General features: G+C 40.1%; 1 protein-coding gene across 2 annotated transcripts; it reads left to right on the plus strand.

Annotated features, from left to right (window-relative positions):
- The first annotated feature begins 1,303 nt into the window (after positions 1-1,303).
- rapgef5b (Rap guanine nucleotide exchange factor (GEF) 5b) lies at positions 1,304-18,891 on the plus strand. 2 transcript variants are annotated; one of them, XM_085177557.1, is made up of 18 exons: positions 1,304-1,862; positions 7,344-7,477; positions 8,155-8,255; positions 11,884-11,962; positions 12,186-12,330; positions 12,421-12,518; positions 14,445-14,472; positions 14,665-14,743; positions 15,443-15,592; positions 16,368-16,465; positions 16,707-16,829; positions 16,935-17,113; positions 17,338-17,428; positions 17,544-17,594; positions 17,813-17,900; positions 18,048-18,112; positions 18,275-18,329; positions 18,586-18,891. In XM_085177557.1, exons 1-18 carry the CDS (start codon positions 1,623-1,625, stop codon positions 18,702-18,704), a joined length of 1,923 nt encoding a protein of 640 aa, XP_085033683.1. In that variant the 5' UTR covers positions 1,304-1,622; the 3' UTR covers positions 18,705-18,891. The 2 variants fall into 2 exon arrangements, with proteins under 2 accessions (XP_085033683.1, XP_085033684.1); XM_085177558.1 differs by lacking the exons at positions 1,304-1,862; positions 7,344-7,477 and adding an exon at positions 7,484-7,912.
- The last annotated feature ends 1,305 nt before the right edge of the window (positions 18,892-20,196 follow it).

Here is a 20,196-nt window from a genome sequence, read left to right on the forward strand (position 1 = left end):
CTGGTACAAACCAAGGATGTGGTCATATTAGTTCATTTACTTAGTAGTTGGTAATTTTTTTCTTTTCATTTTAAAAAGATTTTAAAAGGACTTAAAGGAAGACTTACCTATTGTAATAAGTCTAATATGTACTCTGCAGGAGGAGTGCAATTGGTGTCGTGCCAATCACTTACATTAAAAGAACAAAAAGGCCGCAGTGGAACGATAGGACTCGTCCTCACATGAAAGAGAAACACCACCTAGAGATGGGGACCTTTTCTCATTCTGCAGTTTGCTGTATCAGCAGTTTGGGATGGCAGCACAGCTGAATGGCTTTGCAAGGACCCAGTCAAGCATCACACCGCTGACAGAGGGGAAAAAAGATATAATGATAATAGATAAAATGTTGCCCATACTGAGATTTAATGTCCTTGTTTTTCTTTGATCGATACATGTCGGGTCACACTGATCCCTCTGCAAGTTCACTAAGCACCCTGACAGCAATTGCAGTTGGACATCTTAGTTGGACAGCTTAGAGCTCTGTAATAAAAATGGACACTTTATGGTTGCAGCAATAGTCTGCAGGGTGATTAAAAGGCTTTTTTTCTTTGTTTGTTTTCTCTTTTTTTTCCATTATTGTCCTATTAGAGAAACGTACAGTTTCAAATGAAGTGTCCCAAACAAACAGTTGATTAATCAGCTTCACTGGCCATAAATGAATAAATCAAAAAAGTAATTATTCCCACAAAATCCAACATGCCTGGGTTTCAGATCCTCTGTATAGCTCTACTGATATTTTACACACCAATGATTGACTGAGAAATTCAATAAATCATTTGGAGATTAATTAGAGACTCAAAAATGTTACAGAATACTGAATGTTAAATCAAGTCGTTTGTAAGTTCCCAGCATAAGTTGATCTCTTGTCTGATGAACTCCCCAAGATCCAGCCTCAATTTGCAATATATCACATAAAACACTGGAAACTCTGGAAGCAGCTATCTAGATCAGTGATAAAACGTTTTGATTACTCACAATTCTAATGCTTGCTCCACTTTATATACAGCAGGTAAATGCTCTGATGTTTACACATCCACCTGAATATGTCAGTAACTTTCTGTAACAGATCTTTAGCTTTTGCTCTGACTTTACGAGCTTCTAATGGGTGCCATTACATTACCTCACTCTAACTAATAATAAAGCGGTTAAGTATTGTTTGCCTCACACGTAGTACATCTCCACCCTAACAAGAGTTTGACCTTCTAGTGTGAAGTACCCTGCCCTATCCTGAATCTTAACTCTCTCCTGCTTTCGGGAGATTTTTAAACTTCCTTTTTGGGTCTGTCTGGCTCACCAGATGTTTCCTGAACCCACCGTGTCCTTAACTCACTCCCTCCCTGTCCGGGTGCTGAAAAGCACCAGAAGGACGGAGAGGAGAACTCTGTCATTCACTCTCAGTACAGCCAACCACACAGAGCGATACCTGGAGTTCAACTGATGCGCCTGTAGACTTGACTGAGGTGTACAGCAACTGGAATCTACTCAGGCTGTGATGACAGAAACTCACAACTCGTTCATATAGCCTACACTCATTCTTGAGCTGCTCACCTCTATTAGGCATTTTTTACGAGTTGTGTAAGCCCATGTTCAGGACTTCTGCTATTGTTCCTGGTGGAAAGCCAGCAGCCAGTAATCAGTCGGCAATGTCGTGGGACTGTGGCCTCAGATACATGTTCTCTGTGTCCCCTGGGCTGCAGCACAGGGACAAATGCATCCTGCATGACAAGGAGGACCTGTCCAGACTGGAGATGGTCCAGAGACTGGCCAAGGATGGCTGCCGCTTTCTGCAAAACCACAGCAAGAGCCCAGAAAGGACAAGTGAGGTGAGATACATGACACATCGGCAGGCAGAGCAGATATTTCTACAACTTTTGTTTGTTGCAGCATGTAAATGCATCGAAACAACAACGCAGCTTTAGTTCAACATATTTGATGCTCCACTTTATTTAATTATAAATCCGACTCTGTTAGCAAGTTTTCCCCATGAGTGAAAGCAAGTGGAGTCTGCATCCTAAGTTATATTCACTCAGGATTATACTGCAGTGTTTTATGCAAGCATTGCAGTCTGTGTAGCATCCCATTAATCAAACTGAAGTGAATTTGCAATCTGTTTTTTTTTAATCGGTCTCCTTACGTTCTATGGTGTCTCCACCTTATCTAAAGATTAGTGTTGCCGCTTAAATTATGTGCAGATTGCAAGAAGTGTCTCATTAAGTATGAGAAAAAATACTATTTTAGATGCAAGAATAGATGTCAAAATAGATTGTATCTATAAGATGAATCACTATGCCTGTGTTTACAACCCCAGTTCTCAAAAAGTTGGGATGCTGTTCAAAACGTGGGTAAAAAGAAATTCAAATAAAAAACTGTTGAAACTGATCTCATTCTAAAGTTGATCTATATTTTGTTGAAGCTGTTTGTAGCAGTTTGGGGAACCCTTTCTCATCTTAACTTGTGAGAAACCTCCTGTCTAAGATGCTCTATTTATAATTAGTTGTTACTCCAGCTGTTTCTTTTTAGTTCCACTTACATTTCCAGACTTGTGTTACCCCTGTTCCGACATTTTGAGGCGTGTTGCAAATAGCATAATGTTTCCTTTGAAACGTTCTTCTATGTTCTAATTTGAGTAGAATATCAGTTTATTCACGAATCATTGCTTCCTGTATTTATTAACATTTTATTAGCAACCCAGCTTATAAATTATTTTGTTCACTAAGGCATTAGTCTCGGGTTACACAGGCTCTCTTTCGTTTCTTTCATCTTTCGTTTCTGAAAATACAACAAGAAGTGCTGTATGTAAGTGCTGTGCACGTCAGCCTCCACACTTTTAAAACTATTACATCACCTGTATAGGAGCAATCTGATTGGCTAGCTTTATGGTGGGTTCAGCTTCTCTCTTCCTGCCAGCTGTGTCTGTGCGTTGACCTGCTGAACAATTGCAGGAAGAAATGACGCAAGTGGCCGAACCACCATGCCAAGACATTGTATGTTTTCAGGGTGGATTCCCGAGCGTCATGACCTTTTCTCCACCATGAGGCAAGCTCTCCTTATCACCGTGCACTTTCAGTAACAGCCTGTCGCCTGCACTGAGCTGCTGCCAGTCTGTGGATGATCAAATGTTAGAGCTACATAACAACAGTGTTTTACGTTTGTTGCTTTAGTGACATACTGAGCACAGTACTGAGCCACCATTCATTTCTTTATATTTGTTTCCAAGGATCAAGACTTTTTAGTCATTTTTAAAGTGGTCTTGAGCAATAGTTTCTCAGGCTTTCTTTGGACATTGGTTGTTTTCTCGCTCATTTTCATTTTTCAGTCCAGTCCCTGTTCCTGACCATTTTTAGAAGGAACAATCCCTAACACTGACCTATAAATTATAAATAAATAAATAAAGAACTCAAGGAATGAATCAGTGCTTGTGTCTCAACAGAAAACTTACCACAGAAGCAATTTTAAATTAATGAAAATTTATTCCTGAATTCAGGAATAGAACCACACCTAATGCAGTTCCCTTCTGGGCCTATATCCTATATATATGCCCTCCTACAATACAAGCTGTTGGTTCTCATTGGGGGATCTTAGCAAACCTGATGGAATTATGAAAATGAGTACAGTCAGATTTTGATCCACCATCTGGAAATATCTTATTGGCAATGGCTTCATTTTTCAGCTTGGCAGTGATTTGCACAATATTGTACATATGCAAAGTTTGTCAAATTATGACTGTAAAAAAGGCTGAGTATATATGTCTATGTGTCATTAATAATGCCAGAAATAATAGCCAGGTATGGTAAAGTACACTTAACTCTACACCGTAAAAAAGAAAATCCTAAAAAAACAGTAATATTCCAGCAGCTGGGGCGCCAAAATAATACCATAAAATAACAGAAAATAACTTTCCCATGAAAATATGGTTATTTTCAGTAATGACAATACAGTTTGTTGCCCTAATTTTACATCGGATTTTGCCTTTTTCAAGTGCTTTTAAACATTAAATTAGGAACAATTTAATGTGATTAAACAATGAAATTACCTACAAAAAAGGTCAATGAATGCGGCAATATGAATAATAATACTTAAATGTACAGAAATATACAGTTAACAGTTGGTTTAAATAACAATAGATTGCATTCATATAGCACTTTACAATTCCCCTCTGGCCAACACCAGTAGGCGGTAGGGTAAAATGTCTTGCTCAAGGACACAATGACCGAGAGTGGGCTCGAACCAGCAACCTTCTGATTACAAGGCGAACTTGCAACTCATGAGCCACGATCGCCCTAAATAACATAATAATTATTTGATATAAAAAAAAGTTTATACGAATCATTTTATATATTTTTCCATAGCATTACATTTGAATTAAACAGTTCAATCTTTCAAACGGACAAATATTTGTGAAATTATGATACATTTGTGAATGTATTTTAACAATCTAAATATGCATATGTACAGACAAATACATTTAAAAAACAGGAAAATTATGTTTTATTACATTTACAGTTATTACATTAATTTACATTTGAAATGTAAAATCAAAGTCTATTTATGTGAATTTAATGATATTCTAGAAGAACAGTACAAAACTGTAAAATACACAGTAAAATACTTTTATATCACGATTTATTTTTACAGTGTAGAAGACACAGTACATTTAACACTTGACATTTTCTGGAAATATTAACATTATGTGAGATGATTCTCTAGTGTTCCTCATCTTATAAGTAATCTAATGATGCTGCTAGTGCTGTAAACCGTGACTCATACAGATATCTAAACACAAACATCAAAGTGTTTAGGAATCAGTTAAATCCCAGCAGGTGGGGAAAGGAGTGCTTAATATACAGAGTGCTGCATGTCAGAGTCTCTGATGCAGAAAGACTGTGAATGTTAGGCACTCTGTTTTAACCTAAAGCATATTGCGTTATAGTTTATAGTCACTCATCATATTTTGCTTTAAATAAGACAATAAAAGAAGTCCATGCTTTATTACAGCCAAAAAAAATAGTGATTGAGACTAAAGATTACTCAAGACGATGTTTACTGAGATCATACCTCAAGTCAACAGGAGTTCTGTACAATTTGACTTCTCTTTACAACCAGAGGTGTTTCAAATGCAATGTTTAAAGAGGTTCTGCATTTATTTGCTTTTCGGATCCCGAGGTTACAGATCTTTTACAGTTTTCTATCTTTTATAGCCTCTTTAATTTCAGTTTATGGGGAACAGATAGCAGCACATTCTCATCTTTTCTGTTGAACACATTTTGTCGTACTCTTATTACCTTGATGTTACATAATGTGCACCTCCCTTGCTCACTGTTTATTTTTCAGACCTCACACATGAAATATGAATGACATCAAGCGTCTGTTAGAGATTATGTTTATTTGAAAACAGGTCTCGTATATGGATCCCATCTTCTTCTTCCCATCCTGTGTAATCCACACTGGTGCTTGGGAGGAATTAAGACAAATCAGCACTTTGTCATGACTGAGACCTTCCAGGGCACTTAAAGTGTTTCATACCATGCATGCCAGATGCACACAGACATACATAAAACACATCTCTCTAGCCAGCAGTATAGATCTGGAGCCATAGATGGGACAGTGAAGCTCTTAGAGGGACGTGAGTTTGTGCTGATGTTTGAAAGGCTTCAGTAACTTTGAGCAAGGTCAGATCAAGGCTAGGTTTGAAACTGAGTGGCCCGGTGCCCTGCAGTCTCATTACAATGATCCACTCTAGACGCCTGGTTGTTTTTTGTATAGGAACACTGGTGTAAAAAAAAAAAAACAAAGCACAGTGCACACTAAGCAGTAGTCTGAAGCAGCCAAGAAACAATCAATAATTAATTGTGAAGAGTCTTATTTGCTGTTTGACCCATTAGCCATACACTGAGATATTATGTTAATTATAGTCAACAATCAACTGTGCTGTACTGCCAGGCTTGGTGAGACAAAAAAGTGTGCTTTTTTTAACTTTAAAGGAATTTAACAGACACAGTATGCCACATGTTGATAAAGCTAGAACCACAGGAAGAAAGGAACAGCTTCGCTTCAATGGGATTTTTTTCTTCATCCCATTTTTGTCATCCTCCATGCCCCTTAGTCCAGTAGTAAGACAATTAAGTCTCGATGCTTCTTCAGAAACGTAGAAACTGCTTGAGAGCACCTTTCTATGTAATATTGGAATACAGTGGAAACTTAATTGCTACTGCAGTTTTAACAGATATCTAAAGTTTTCTTAGAGTCAGACGTCAACACAGGACTGGAAAAGTACCACCAATCTAAACTACTGTAGTGGGATAATGTAATAATAATGATGACAGACACACTATGTTTGTGCGTCTTTGTTTTGTTATATTTTGTATCTAAATGCATATATTTGCATATGTATCGTGCATCTATGGTGTGTCTTTATGTCCACGGATCCCTTGACAAGCGGTAATAGTGCCAGGAAGCCATGCTTAACTGAACGACCCTGGATGCTTCTCTGGCAAAAGGCAATTAGGGCCACAAACTGCAACCATTTCCAGCATGTCTACCCAGCTAATTGCATGAACAGAGGCTTGTGTTGCAGTGACTGATGGCTGAGAAGGGGAGGATGGGTGAAAAGTGAGGGGAGGGTGCCTAATTCAGGATGCATGCGTATGCAACATACAGTGAAGATCTCATTAAGACCAATATCACTGATCCAGGCTACTCCATTGTCAAGCAGCTGTCAGCCATCTTTATACTTCAGAGACACTCTAGTAATCCTTTTTGGTTTAAGATGTCGACTTTAGTTAAGTTAGATTTTAGATACTTTAAGATGTCTAGGCTGTCCAGTATGCCCAGCAATAGAAACAGAGATTTTGCCCTATACATGTGAAAGCATGAATAAAAAAAAAAAAAAATACTTGTTATGTTTGTTGACAAAAAGGAGATGAATTTATCATTGCTTGTATGTCGTGGTGGTAATAGGACAAGTACCTGGCAAGGGAATCGGGGGTCTATGCTAAACTCCAAACCACAAAACCTTTGTTACTATGCAAAGTTGAACCATGTGACAGCTTGAAAATAGACTGCCTTCAGTCGGCAACCATGATTTAATAGGCGCTACACATAAATCAATAATTAAAATAGTCTTTTATGTTAATCCCTGAATGGGCTCCAGCGATAAGGGCTGAATAATGATATATGGAAATTCTCTTTCACTTACAGTGCAGTATTATGATGGAAATCAGTGGTGATTTGTGCGAGTGGGAGAAAATACAGGGGAATCTCCTTGGTGATAACACACTCCCTCCCTCCCGCTTTTCTCTCCCCAGCCCCAGAGTGACGAGGCAGTCCGCTTGTGTCTGAGAGAGAGGGGCCACGATGTGCTCGTTCTCCAGAGATTGTCGTCAGAGCAGCTCTCTGCATCAGCAAGGGGAGGAGGGAGAGAGGAGGCGAGAAACAGGAGGTAAGCCTCTCAACTCCCCCTCCCCTCCTAGATTCCCTCCCTCTCTCACTATATGTTTCGCTCCCTCAGCGCTCTCCCTATAATCACTCTCCTTCTACCCCTCTGCGGATCACACACTCACTCGCTCAGGCATTCTTACATCAGTTCCGTGCACATAAATGACTACATTAAATACATACAAGTAGGCAGCATGGGACTGTGAGGCACAGCTCCGCTGTCAGCCTTCCCATTCAAGTAACTGGAGAGGGGGTTTTTGTAGTCGTGAGCATACTGGGATACCTCTGTGGACTACGGGCTCTAGCAGGTGCAGGTGGATAGATGGATGGGTAAAGGGGTCATGCAGCAGTAACCACGGCAACATTGCCGGCATAAGGGCCAGGGGACTCTGCTAGGATGGGATCTCGGCCACAGCCTCCGAACCTGCAGCAGGAGGAGGTAAGGCTGCTACACGCTGCCTTGGTGGAGCAGGAGGAGGACGAGGAGGATGAGGAGGGCTCGGAAAAGAGCAGCAGTGACAGCACCAGCCGGGCAGAGCCGGTGACAATGCCCACGTTTGATGTCCCTTACTTTCGCTACATAGATGATGAGGGCACCGAGGGAGAGGAGGAATGGAGCAGCAGCCGGTCTCTCTCTTCTTTTGAGGAGGACTCTTCCAATGACTCTGTTGTGTCTGACAGGTACATGGTAGTGTCAGGGACTCCCGAGAAGATCCTGGAGCACTTGCTGAATGACCTAACGCTGGACGAGGACCGAGGGATGACACAGGGCAAAGAGTCAGGTCAGCATACTGCTTTCATATCATTTCACCCTCTTTTGGCTTTACCTGTGTCTGACATAAAGCGTTTCTTTGATATTAGAAAGCAAAAACACAAAGTCTTTTTTATATTTATGTAGAAGTCACATATGTATCTTTATGTGACTGAGAGGAGAAAGAGTAAATGAGCTACCTTCACTTTCTGTTTTACTTTCTGCCCTCCCCACCCTTTCTCTTACCGATAAAGCTGGGACAGCTTCCCCCTCTGGGCATTATTACTGGGTTAATCATGTGCTGTGATTGCCGAAATAATGTTAAGTTTAAGCGCGTTCATTTAAAAGCCATGACAGAGATCAATGTCTCTCATATCTTTTCAGTGAGGCTGTAAATGGTCTGCACGACATGCAGTCCAGCCTCACAGCAATAAAAAATCAACACATTTCCTCTCATCCAAGCAGGTACTTGATAATTTGGCTCTGTTGCCAAGGCAGAGGAGACCCTCTGTTTCTGAAGCTGAAAAGATAACTGGATGAGGAATGACAATTGAGAGCTGTGAGGCAAGGAGACGAAAGATTGATGAAAAGAGCGGGGAAGAGGAAAGAAAGTGGGCATAAGGAGATTAGGAGAGGAGCTGCAGTTTTCTTGGGATATGGAGGTGGTAACAGCTGATCTCTCATTGGGATGGAGGCATGACTAACTGGAGATCAAATGTCTTATCAGGGACGCAATAGAGTTATAGACTATGTTGAGTGTCGTATTTTTATCGCTTTATTAGAATATTTTATTCTGGTATGAAGTTAAACATAAAGTCAGCCACTAAGACAAATAGTTTAGCCATTCTATTCTTTGTTCATTTAGAGTATAATAAATCTTTGTGTTGTTTATGCATCGTTCACCATTAGTACAACTTGCAGTGAGTGTATAGAAGTTAATGCTCCATAGGGAGCTATGAAGCAGAGCATGATGCTGAGTGGTATCCCAGGGTCAAAGAGCCAGAGACCTCAGGAGGATGAGTCCTGAGCAGCAATTGATCTGCACTCAGTTATGTTTAATAATCTGACTGCTGCTGGCTCCTTGTCTTTCTGTGCTACTGCTGAGGATCATCTCATAGAATCAGATTTCCAATTTTTCTCCAAACAAGATTTATTCCAACATTCAACGAGCTGCTGCGTTTTGGTTCGTCCCTCTTGGATGGCTCAGATAAGCTGATGATTTTACATACAGTACATCGCATTAGAAAGCCATTTTTATTTCATTATGGTAGCACTCACTTCCATGTTTAAACAACATTAGGAATGCAAAGCTTTCTGTCTTCTTTTGCGAGAGATGGCACTTTTCTGAAACCACCGCAGGCATGTTTGAGGGAAAGCAAGTGTGAACCACTGCAGCAATCAGTGGATGTCTGATGTGCAAGTGTTTCCTTAGCACTGTGGTTAGCATTCACAAGTATTCAGCATTACCTTCTTTCCTGTACCCAATCCCTGAGTGCAGCTATTGATTCTTGCTCTGCACCGATCATACTGCTCGCTGTAGCATTGAAAATCATGCAACAGAACATTTGTGCCCTTAATGAGAGGATGCCCTATCTCTTTTGCCAATGCACCATGTGAGAGATGTTTATTTGTACTGAAAGTGAAAGAACAGAACATGTAAAAGCTTTCTAAATGCTAAACTAATGCATTCTGGTGGTTACCAAGCTTGCAAGTGACACATTAACATGCAAATTTCAAAGACTGCATTGATCAGCTTTGTTGAAATGCAAAAGAGACGTGCAGATTGATTGACAAGCCTATTGATGATTTCACAGCACTGACAAGGTAGTTTAGTGAATCAATTATGTAATTCTGCTAAAAGGAAGACACAATTTGTTTTGGTTTGTGTGTCTGAAAGCAACATGATACATGGTAGTACACGTCAGCTACAAGTTCTAACTGTGAAATATTAAAAACTGGCTGACTTTTATGACTGACTGGAGCCAGAAAACGACCCAACCGCTTGCTAAACTTCATTCAAACGGCAGAATTCACACACAATGTCTTTCCCTTTATGAAGCAAATACATCTTCTGCTAACTTGTTTGGGTTAAATCTCGATCCCGCAGGTGAGCCACTTTGTTTTTTTCCCCTCTATTCCAATTGAAAACTGCAGACCTCTAGGTCTGTTTTCCAACTTCAAAAAAGAAACCGTCAGACTGTACAGTCTGGGGAGCGGCATGTGAGCTTTTACTCATGAGAAAGCGTTTCAGCTTAGCTCTGAAAAAGCAGTAGGCAGCAGTATGAGTGAGTAGTATGCAGTCAGTCAGTGTGCGTGTGTGTGTGTGCAAGTAGATACAGTACATGTGGGTGGGTTGTGATATCTCTCCTGTCGTTTTCTGGTTTTGTGTTAAGGTGTGTTTTTATAGAAGATGTGCATATGTAACCGCTCATGAGCAGTGAGTGATGTGTCCACAGCTGCTCTGCCTGGATTAACATAATGATGTCAGGGAGTCCTGTGGACCAGAACGTACACAAAGACGTTGGGAAGCCAGTGTGAAATTAAAAAGAAGAATTTACAATTCTGGGTGTGAGGCACACTTACAGAGGGGTTGGAAGGCGGTTGTCTCTAATAGGATTTGTAAAGCTTTTTGGTTGTGGCTGACTATTACGTCTAAGAGTTAGTGTCCTTTTCTTTCACATTATGCCTTAGACAATTTTTTTCCTTTTGCGTGTATCTTTTTATGACGGTTTCTGGGTAGTGGTTCCTGAGGATATTCAGACGAATCGCTGGCCACAATTTGGCAGAGATTCATCTGTGATTATTAAAGAAATCCCATTAAGCAAAATCAGCTGTCTTTCTTGACAATGCAACTGCAGGCATGTAAATGCAGAGTGTGCGTCCATTTCGTGTCATCTATTTACAGGAACGCTTTTTCATTTTAAACCTTGGTAAGAGGTTGTAGAAGGGTACCGTGGCAGAAAGTACTGCTTGTAAACACAATTGCATGATTGCACAGAAGAAACATTAAATTTCCTGTCTGTGAGCGAGAAAAAAACAATGAAAATATTGACTTCATTACAGGTCAGAGAGAGTCACCTGACACACTGACATTATTGGCTTATCTTTACTGATACAGCCTGCAGTAGCAAATGTGTGAGACTGCAGATAATGCAAGCAAAAAATGGTGTGCAATAAAAGGCCGCTAGCATATTGTTTGCCTCTTCTGAGCTCTTCTTCTCACATTATTAAAGTGGAAAACGGAAGCCATCGCAATTAGTAAAGCTCTCCTGTACGTAGCGCTCAGCAGACATTAATCATACAGTTGTCAAGGTCACTTGAGTGCATGCCCTCCAGCATCTTGTAGCACTGAATGACGCTCAAAAGGCTATATCCATAAAACCCCTTCCAAGCATGCACTCCTTTCCACTCTAACAGTATCTGAGTGTGTCAGCTTCGTGCTTAATTGAGGAATTCTGCTTGTTTTTTTGGTAAAGGTTGCACTCCTACAAGGCAAAAGTGGACCGTGTCTGGGTGGCAGAATATCACCGATTTAGCAGTGACAAGGCCGTCTGAAATACGCGTCCATGGCTTATGACTGATGTAATGGGATGTGTAAAGTCTTTTTTGCTTTTTTGAAGTTATAGATTCCATGAAATGATCTTTATTTCTCTTTACAGATACACTTCTAGATGACTTCCTGCTAACCTACCCAGTATTCATGTCTACAAGTGATTTATGCCAAGCTCTACTGGGACAATATCCTTGAACACATAGGCTTTTATAGGATCCTGAATTAGATGTTTTATTCAAAAACAAAGTATGTTTTACCTTCTTAAAGCTGTTCCACTTCACTCATCTTATTCGTATAACTGACACTCTTGGCCCCTTTACTAAATCGATATAATGCACCATGCTTCGCTGTGCTGTGCATTTGACGTCAGACATGAAAAATAATCTCCCTTCCTTAACCGAGTCCCACCTATTGCACCAAGCGACACAGAGGGAAAGAGGATCGGAAGGAGGCTCTGGAGAGGAAGCAGAAACTCCTGCACCTGGTGTCGCAGTGGATGTCGCTCTGCAAAGACTTCCTGAGAGAAGACGAGCATGTCAAGCTCTTCATGAAGGTAGGACACACTGTGCAAACGGAAAAGGGTGGAAACTGGGTCGGAGGTGAACTTTGTATGGGAGAAATGAAAATTGACATTTCCTTCCAGACTCTTTATCGTTGTGTGCTGGATGATCTTTATGAGCACCCGGCCCTGGAGAGGGATGTGGGGGAGCTGCAGAAACTCTACCACCTGCATCGCAGACAGTGAGTTCATATATTTGTTCCTCATTTGGTGCAAACAGAAAGAGAACTATAGTTTAATACAGACATACTTTCAAATTCTATTAAATGGAAACGAACCTCATCAGGCCTGGGTGTGGAAAATTTCTAGTAAGATCTGTGACTGCTGAAGGATTCAAACTGGAACACACACTGTTCTTTGAATACGAAGAAAGGGCTTCTTCTCCCCTTGGTGTCTTTCTTTAGATTCTTATCAATGAATCCATTCAGAAACTGAAAAGTAATCGCAGTGTTCTGGGTTGGTATGCATATGAATGGCACAGAAGTCTTCATTTCAAATGTCCAGAACTGAGGATGTATAAGAAGTTTGAGAAATAAGAAGCCACAAATGTTTTCCGTGAGAAAAAGAAAAAAGCTCGAAGAACACGCTCGTACTTTTTGTTCCACCACTTGTTTACAAGACTCTATTTCTAGCCAGCTGACTGTGATTGGGGCCAAACACATGAGAATAATTGCAAACACAGTGATACTCATCAGTATGGTTTCAGATTTGTTGAGTCATAAAGTCATTATGCAATATTCAGAACACAATATACAGTATCGGTCCAATCAAATGAAGCCGGTGTACAAAGCTACAAAGCACAGATACCAATAAATAAATATAAGTATATATAAAAGAATATGAAATCATGTAAAACCTTTTATAATTGCAGACTAAGGCATGTTTCAGGTTTGAATTGATCATAACACCTTATTTATGAATAACCCAGTATTTATTCTCCATTAAATAAAACATGCTTGATCTGCTAAATTTATACATAAATTCAATCAAAGATGAATTTCAACAGTTTTGTTGCTCTGAAACTGGAATCTGTGAGCAGCTTTAGTGTTTTTGTTAATAAAAATAAACATCATGTTGCTTTTGATGGTACAACCCTGAGTCACAAGACACATTGCCACACCCATGCGCCCCTTCCCCTTCGTCAGCCTCCAGTTACATCTTTTCCCCTGGGGCTGCTCTTGCCTGATGCCCATTAAAACCAGTGCAGATGATTCAACCCGAGCCTCCTGCAGATATCTGACCGCGTCTCATTCCCGTTTATATGCACGGAGGGAAATCCACAACACCCACTCTTATAAAGCAGCCGATTTTGCGTGGGTGTTACCGGCTGACATACTCTTCTATTTATGAGCTTTTCACAATCAGTCCCACCCTAGGGGAGGACAAGGTTGACTGCCTTGTGGAAATCTGCTGCAGAGTGAAAAAAAAGTGTCATTCTTTTCATATAAAGAAGCTTCCCATCAACTTCCATCTGGCCTTTGTGCAAAGGGAAGGCTAAGCTGGGGGAAAAAGACTGTTTGTTTTCTTGCACTCTCCAATCATGTGCCATTATAATTCACCGAGCTAATCGACTTCTTTGGTGATTCGGCTTTTTGAGGAGTAAAAGAGCGAGTTAGATCACAAGCGGTGCTTTGACATGGCAGGGGGAGTCAGGTTTTTCATTAGTGCACAGTCGTTGCTGGCCTATGAGAGGAGATCCCTGCGGGCAGGCTTTGTGCCAACATGCCTTTTGTGATGCAGAGCCCAGTAAAAGCTGAGGGATGATAATAGACACGGGGCTATCCATCAAACCAGGACTAACCCATGGGAATAGGGTGATTAAGTGAAGGTATCACACTGGAAGATCTAAAATCTACCAAGCACTCTAATCTGTCCTTGACACCAAGCTTAAATAATGGACTCAACACAGCAGAGGAGTATACATGGATTCCTTTTACCTTGATTATATAAACTGCATGGGTCGTTACGTTGTTGTACTACAGATGTTACCTGCGGTCCACGGATCATCATCATCATCAGTTTTTAAGACAAAGTACCACGATTGTTTTTGTAAATGTTTAATTACACTGTGGTGCACTTTAGTGATTTGTTTCTTCTTCTTTTTTCAGTACTGTGGAATATTCCCCTCAAAGAAAGGTAAGTGAACAACGCTAAGAAATAAAAGATTTTATACAACATGAGCTGGCTTTCCTGATTGACGTTTCGGGTGTCGAGGTTATTGTAGTCACATTTCCTCCTAAGAACATTGTTCCGTTGTTCCACCGAAATGCATGATGTTCTCAGGCAGTAAGAGCGTGTCTCAAAATCCACGCATTTCCTCTCTTTCAGAGCAAAGCACTTTTCCACCAATTGAGTCTGAAAGAGAATGGGCTCCAGTCCAGGGCAACACAGAGGGAGACCAAGGATGGTAAGTCGTAAAAAAAAAAAAAGCTTCATTCTTCACACATTCCTCCCATCATACGTTGTTTCCAAAGTAAGAAAAAGGGAGACTTTTAGTCTGAACTGTACAACAATGGGAATCTTTCCAGGGAATGAATGAGATATTTGGGAGTGCAACTTATGACATATAATAGCCTAATAAGACTAAATGTTTATAGCACCTCTCAAAAGCACAGTTAAAAGGGGATTTGTAACGAAAACATGTAGTAAAAGGTGACAGACAGTAAGGGGAAAAATCCTGTTTTTAGATTATATTTCTTTTAAAGGGCTAGTTCATTCAATTAAGCCTCCAGTTGTGGTCACGCCACGCCCCTTACTTTAGTGTTCCCGGTCAAAATTGACCGGTCTGTTTTAACAGCTCTTAAATTAGCATAACAACCATTTTCACCACCAATTTCAGTTCAGTGGGCCATTCAGTGGGTCGTAAAGGGCCAACATACACCGAAGCAGAGGATTTGAATTTCTTAGTCTGTGTCCAGAATGTGCAAACTTGGTCAGTGGGCAGCTTCCCAAGACCTACCTAATGGGACCAGAAGATCCCAGGTCAATGGATTTCTGCTGTGCCTAATAGAGGCATGGATTTCATGTTAACCTCCTATATGGGCAGTGGGCTGCACTTTTTAACGGATCTTACAACATAATGAAATTATTTTTTTCCCTTTGCCAGTGCTGTGTCATGTGTATATAACCATGGACTCATACCTAAGTATGAGGGTCCAGTCCGGGGTAGTGGCACAGGAGCTGGTGCAGGCAGTGGCAGAAAGGATGGATGTCTCCCATGAGGAGCTGGTACTCGTGGGTGTCACTTATCCTGGAGGTAAATAGTGTTTTCTCTAACTGGTTGGAGAACATTGGATAGTAATAATGACAATACTTTCAATGTTGAAACTCACAACTTAACACTGTAGCACTACAATTGAATATTAGAGTAATCCAGAACTAGCTATGAGACTACTTACTCTAAATGCAAATGTGTGACAAATTAAAGGAAAATGCTACACAAGTGTTTGAGTGAGGTGCTGGGCCACCACTTCCTACTAGAACAAGTCTCTGTTCTCTTTTGTGTTTTATGTTTAACGCATTGGTCCAAATTCTGTCATATGAGTTTAAGGACTATGACAGCTACAATCATTTTCATATTCTTCAACACCATTGAGTCCGTCTGTTTCCCTATCAAAGAGAGCACTCATATCAGGATATGGTGATCTCTCAGAACAACTGTGTATTGATTTTAGTGATCATTTCCTCTTAGGAGACAAGTAAATCCAACTTATATCATACCAAAAAATTCTCATTTATAGTTTTTTGTAATGATAACATTTTGTCATATTTGATGTTTCTTTCTATATTCATTTTGATACCGAGCCCAGATAGGTATGTGCGAGATTGCAATCAACATAATTGACTTCGATGTCTCCCAGGGAGTCAAGTAATATGGAGTCAGCATCTATTATCAGTCACTAAAGTGTCAGGCTACCTCAAAGTGGAGCTTGGCACACAGAGTCTTATCTGTAACCAGTGATAGCTGCGTACATGCTGCCAGACAGATTTCTAATGGTATTCTGCTGTTTATGCTCTTTTCTCCCCTGCAGGCAGACTCCTCCTGCAGCCTCAGGACCGAGTTTTCTCCAGTTCTTTACAGTCAGTGGGGAGGCTGCATGCCTGCAGGAAGGACCTTGGTGAAGTCCTGGTAGGAATAATATTTTTATGTTTAACTTTAAATATGCATTTTCTTGAGAGTAGAAAAAAATGCATTTTTATATATGATACCTCAAAACCCGCAAAGAGACTGTTAATTTTTAGTATTTAAATTGAGGCAAAACTAATTCTTATTCAGTGTCTGCAAAAATGTCTAAATGTTTATGTCGGTGTTCAGGGCATTGTGGTTTTAAAGGAAAATCTGAACCTTTTTTGCTTGTTTTTCTTTGCAGAACCCTTTAACAGATAACTCAGAGCTGCAGCAGAGGACAGCTTACATGCTGAGTTTGAACACCTGGGATGTCGCTGTTGCACTCACTGATTTTGACTGGGCAATTTTTGATGCAGTGCACGAGGTTTGTCTCACAACTTGAACTTGCAAAAATTCTTTTCTTCAAACTGAATCCTTCAAAGATGTTAATGTTCAGTAAATGTTTTTTTTTTTTTTTTTTTTTTTACAGCAAGAGCTGGTCTATTTCACCTTCAACCGCCACGCCGGCAGCAACCACACGACAGCTTTAGAATTCCTGCTGCAGCGATGCAATGACATCCAGCTGTGGGTGATGACCGAGGTGCTGCTGTGCCCAACGCTCTGCAAACGGGTTCAGCTCATCAAGAAATTCATAAAGATTGCTGCCCAGTTAGTATTGTTCCTCCCATACCACAGCAGTGTGATAAGAGATTCACTTACCGAGTATTCACATTGGCTTCTCCTACTATTAGTTCAAACTTATTACAGCGTTCAACCTGTAGGGTGAGATGTTTTATATGGGAATACTGCACCCTCCAGTGGCAAATCATTGAACTACATCTACTTTTGTGGTTACAAGTCTGAAAGTAAATGAACTGTGTGCTTGTGTGCAGCTGTAAAGCACAGAGGAACCTCAACTGTTTCTTTGCGATCATAATGGGCCTCAACACAGCAGCCGTGAGCCGCCTCAGTCAGACATGGGAGGTCAGATGTTTTCTTTACTTTTTTCTTTTTCTAAAAGGAATTAATAATTTCCATCTTTTTCCATTTTTATATGTCTAGCTGAAGTATCTGAAATCAGCTTTTATTTTCTCTGCAGAAAGTTCCTGGCAAATTCAAACGGCTATTTTCAGAGCTGGAAACAGTTACAGTAAGTGTACTGAGCATGGTATGAGTTCACATTGTAACAGAGAGTATAAACCCTTGTGTCAGTGTGTACTGGCCGAACCAAACAGATGCTTTGAACTTGTAAAATCAGGGGAAACATCTGGCTGCATTAGATCATTAGTAGTCTCTAATAAAAGCACCTAGGAACACACAGTCACTCCCACTGGATAAGACTCATTCATTTTAAAAATGTCTTCACAGGATCCCTCGCTGAATCACAAGGCCTACAGGGACTCCTTCAAGAAGATGAAGGCTCCAAAGATTCCTTTTCTTCCTCTGCTGCTGAAAGGTGTGCTCATTATTCTGTCACTTCAGCTCCCCTGCAGAAAATCTAACGCTAGGAGCAGAGTGCTGGGGAGATATTTCTATCAAGCAGATCTGACATGGAAGAACAAACCTGCTGGAGAATATTAAACAAAATGTTCTTCTCCTTTAGATATCACATTCATTCATGAAGGCAACAAGACGTTTCATGATAACCTGGTCAATTTTGAAAAGCTGGTAGGTTTGTGCATTTTTGTGGCGCCTTGAGGCGACTTTTGCTGTGATTTGGCGCTATATAAATAAAATTGAATGGAATTGAATTGAATTGGCAGGGCATGCTTCAGCACCGAATACAAAACTGTATGTTTAAAGATGCCTGTTTCCACATTTTGCTTCCAGCACATGATAGCAGACATGGTGCGTCTCATTCGACAGTGCCAGAAAGATCACATGGGTCAGTATTTTAATTGTTTATATTGTTATTTCTTTTCTACAAACTTCCATACTAAAAGCAATGATGAAACATCATTTTTCAAAGTTGTCATCATCAGTTTTTGCAAGGCAAATAACAAAATCAGTGAGCAAAGTCACTTACATTCATGATCCTCTTGCACCAGCACATTGCCTTACATGATTTCATACAATGGCTTTAAGCAAGTCAACAAAATCCATTTCACCCAGCAAAGTAACACGTTTTCTATTCATTCTAGGAAATGGAATAACACAGAAGAGCAGCTCAGAGGTGCGAGCCTACATTGACTATCTTCACATCATCGACAATCAGCAGACTCTGTTTGAACTGTCACAAAGGCTGGAGCCTCGATCTTAGAAAACAACTCTGACCCTCCTTCATACTGTGCCAAGGGACAACCTTACTGCTGTCTCATCTATCTCTCAGGACAAAGGCTACAAGACCCTAACCAACCACAGGAGGGCGCTATTTGATCAGGAGATTATTTACCAGAGACAGGAGCAGGCGGCAAAAACAGATGAATAAAAACATGACATTTTAAGCACCTTAAGCAAAATCACACCGTTTAAGGCAAGTCTAGATGTCATTTAACAATGAAAATTTACAAAAAAGAAACTGTTGCTTTGCAGGAAAAATGCTTCCTTCTAATACAAACTTACAACAAATGCAACCAATGTGTGTAGATTCACTGTCCTGGTCTTTTCTTTGAGCTGTTAGCACACCACAAAGCAACAGTGAGCACAGAAAGAAGACTAGTTGATAACTGTTTCTGACTTTCTTCAGAGAGCTACTGTTTTTTGTTTTGTTTTGTTTTTACATCAACTAAAAACAGTGGTGGTCAGCTCATTAGATTTAACCAAAGATTCTTTCAGCTAATAAAAGTCTGCACTGTTACACACACTTCTGTGCTCTCAGAGTTTGCCACAATCCAGATTTTCTTGTTGCCAGGTCAGATGTAAGACATGCTTTTCCCAAAGCAAATCAGCACAGTGTTATGCACAACAAGATTGAAACTGTTGCTACATGTTTAACAGTTTTTTTATATTATTTTTATTTTTTATTCTTTATTTTTTGTATTTGTTTTATTTGACCACAAAGTGACGCGTATATGATGAGCCTTTGCACAGTACAGATTGTATTAAGGCAGGGAACTACAGAGTAGTACAATATATTGTATTCTGTTGGCATGTGTAATAATTGTCTATCTTAGTGCCAAATCCCATGGAAAATAGGTGTTTAAAATAATGATCATTTTCTAATCATTTTTAAATCACTAGCACGGGGAACTTTAAGTGGTTTAGCTGTGGACAATCAGTTAAATGAAGCCACAGACTCATACTGGTACTTCTCTGTACTGGGCTTTAAAGTTCATCAATATTGGTGCATTTCGCAGACATCCATACAATTTCAGTCTGTTGAGATTTGAAGACTGACAGCAGTTGTTCACTTCTGATACACAGAGTTCAAGAATTTAGCACCAGAAAAAAAAATCTGATTTCTTTGAAGCCTGATTCATTTGTGGTTAGATTTAGTAATAGCAAAAATCAAATATTAAAATAGCACCTTGTGGGCAAGAAGAAGAAGAGAGAAGAAGAAGACAAACTGGAAGCCATTTGCTTGTTTGCATTGTGTCGTAGCACTACTGTACCATTTTAAACATGCAGTATTTGTTCTGTAAATGCGTGAGAAATCTCTCTTTTGCTAGGTTGGGTCAGGCAAACTGAGGTAGTTGTTGTGAAGTGTGTACATACAATTATGCTTTATATTCTTCACATTTTGTATATTTGGATTTTAAAACATGCTTTAGCAGTATTTTATTTTGAATATCATTTTTTGTCATCAATAGTGT

The sequence above is a fragment of the Neolamprologus multifasciatus genome, chromosome 11 (assembly GCF_963576455.1).
Source record: "Neolamprologus multifasciatus chromosome 11, fNeoMul1.2, whole genome shotgun sequence".
In the NCBI taxonomy this organism is placed as follows: domain Eukaryota; kingdom Metazoa; phylum Chordata; class Actinopteri; order Cichliformes; family Cichlidae; genus Neolamprologus; species Neolamprologus multifasciatus.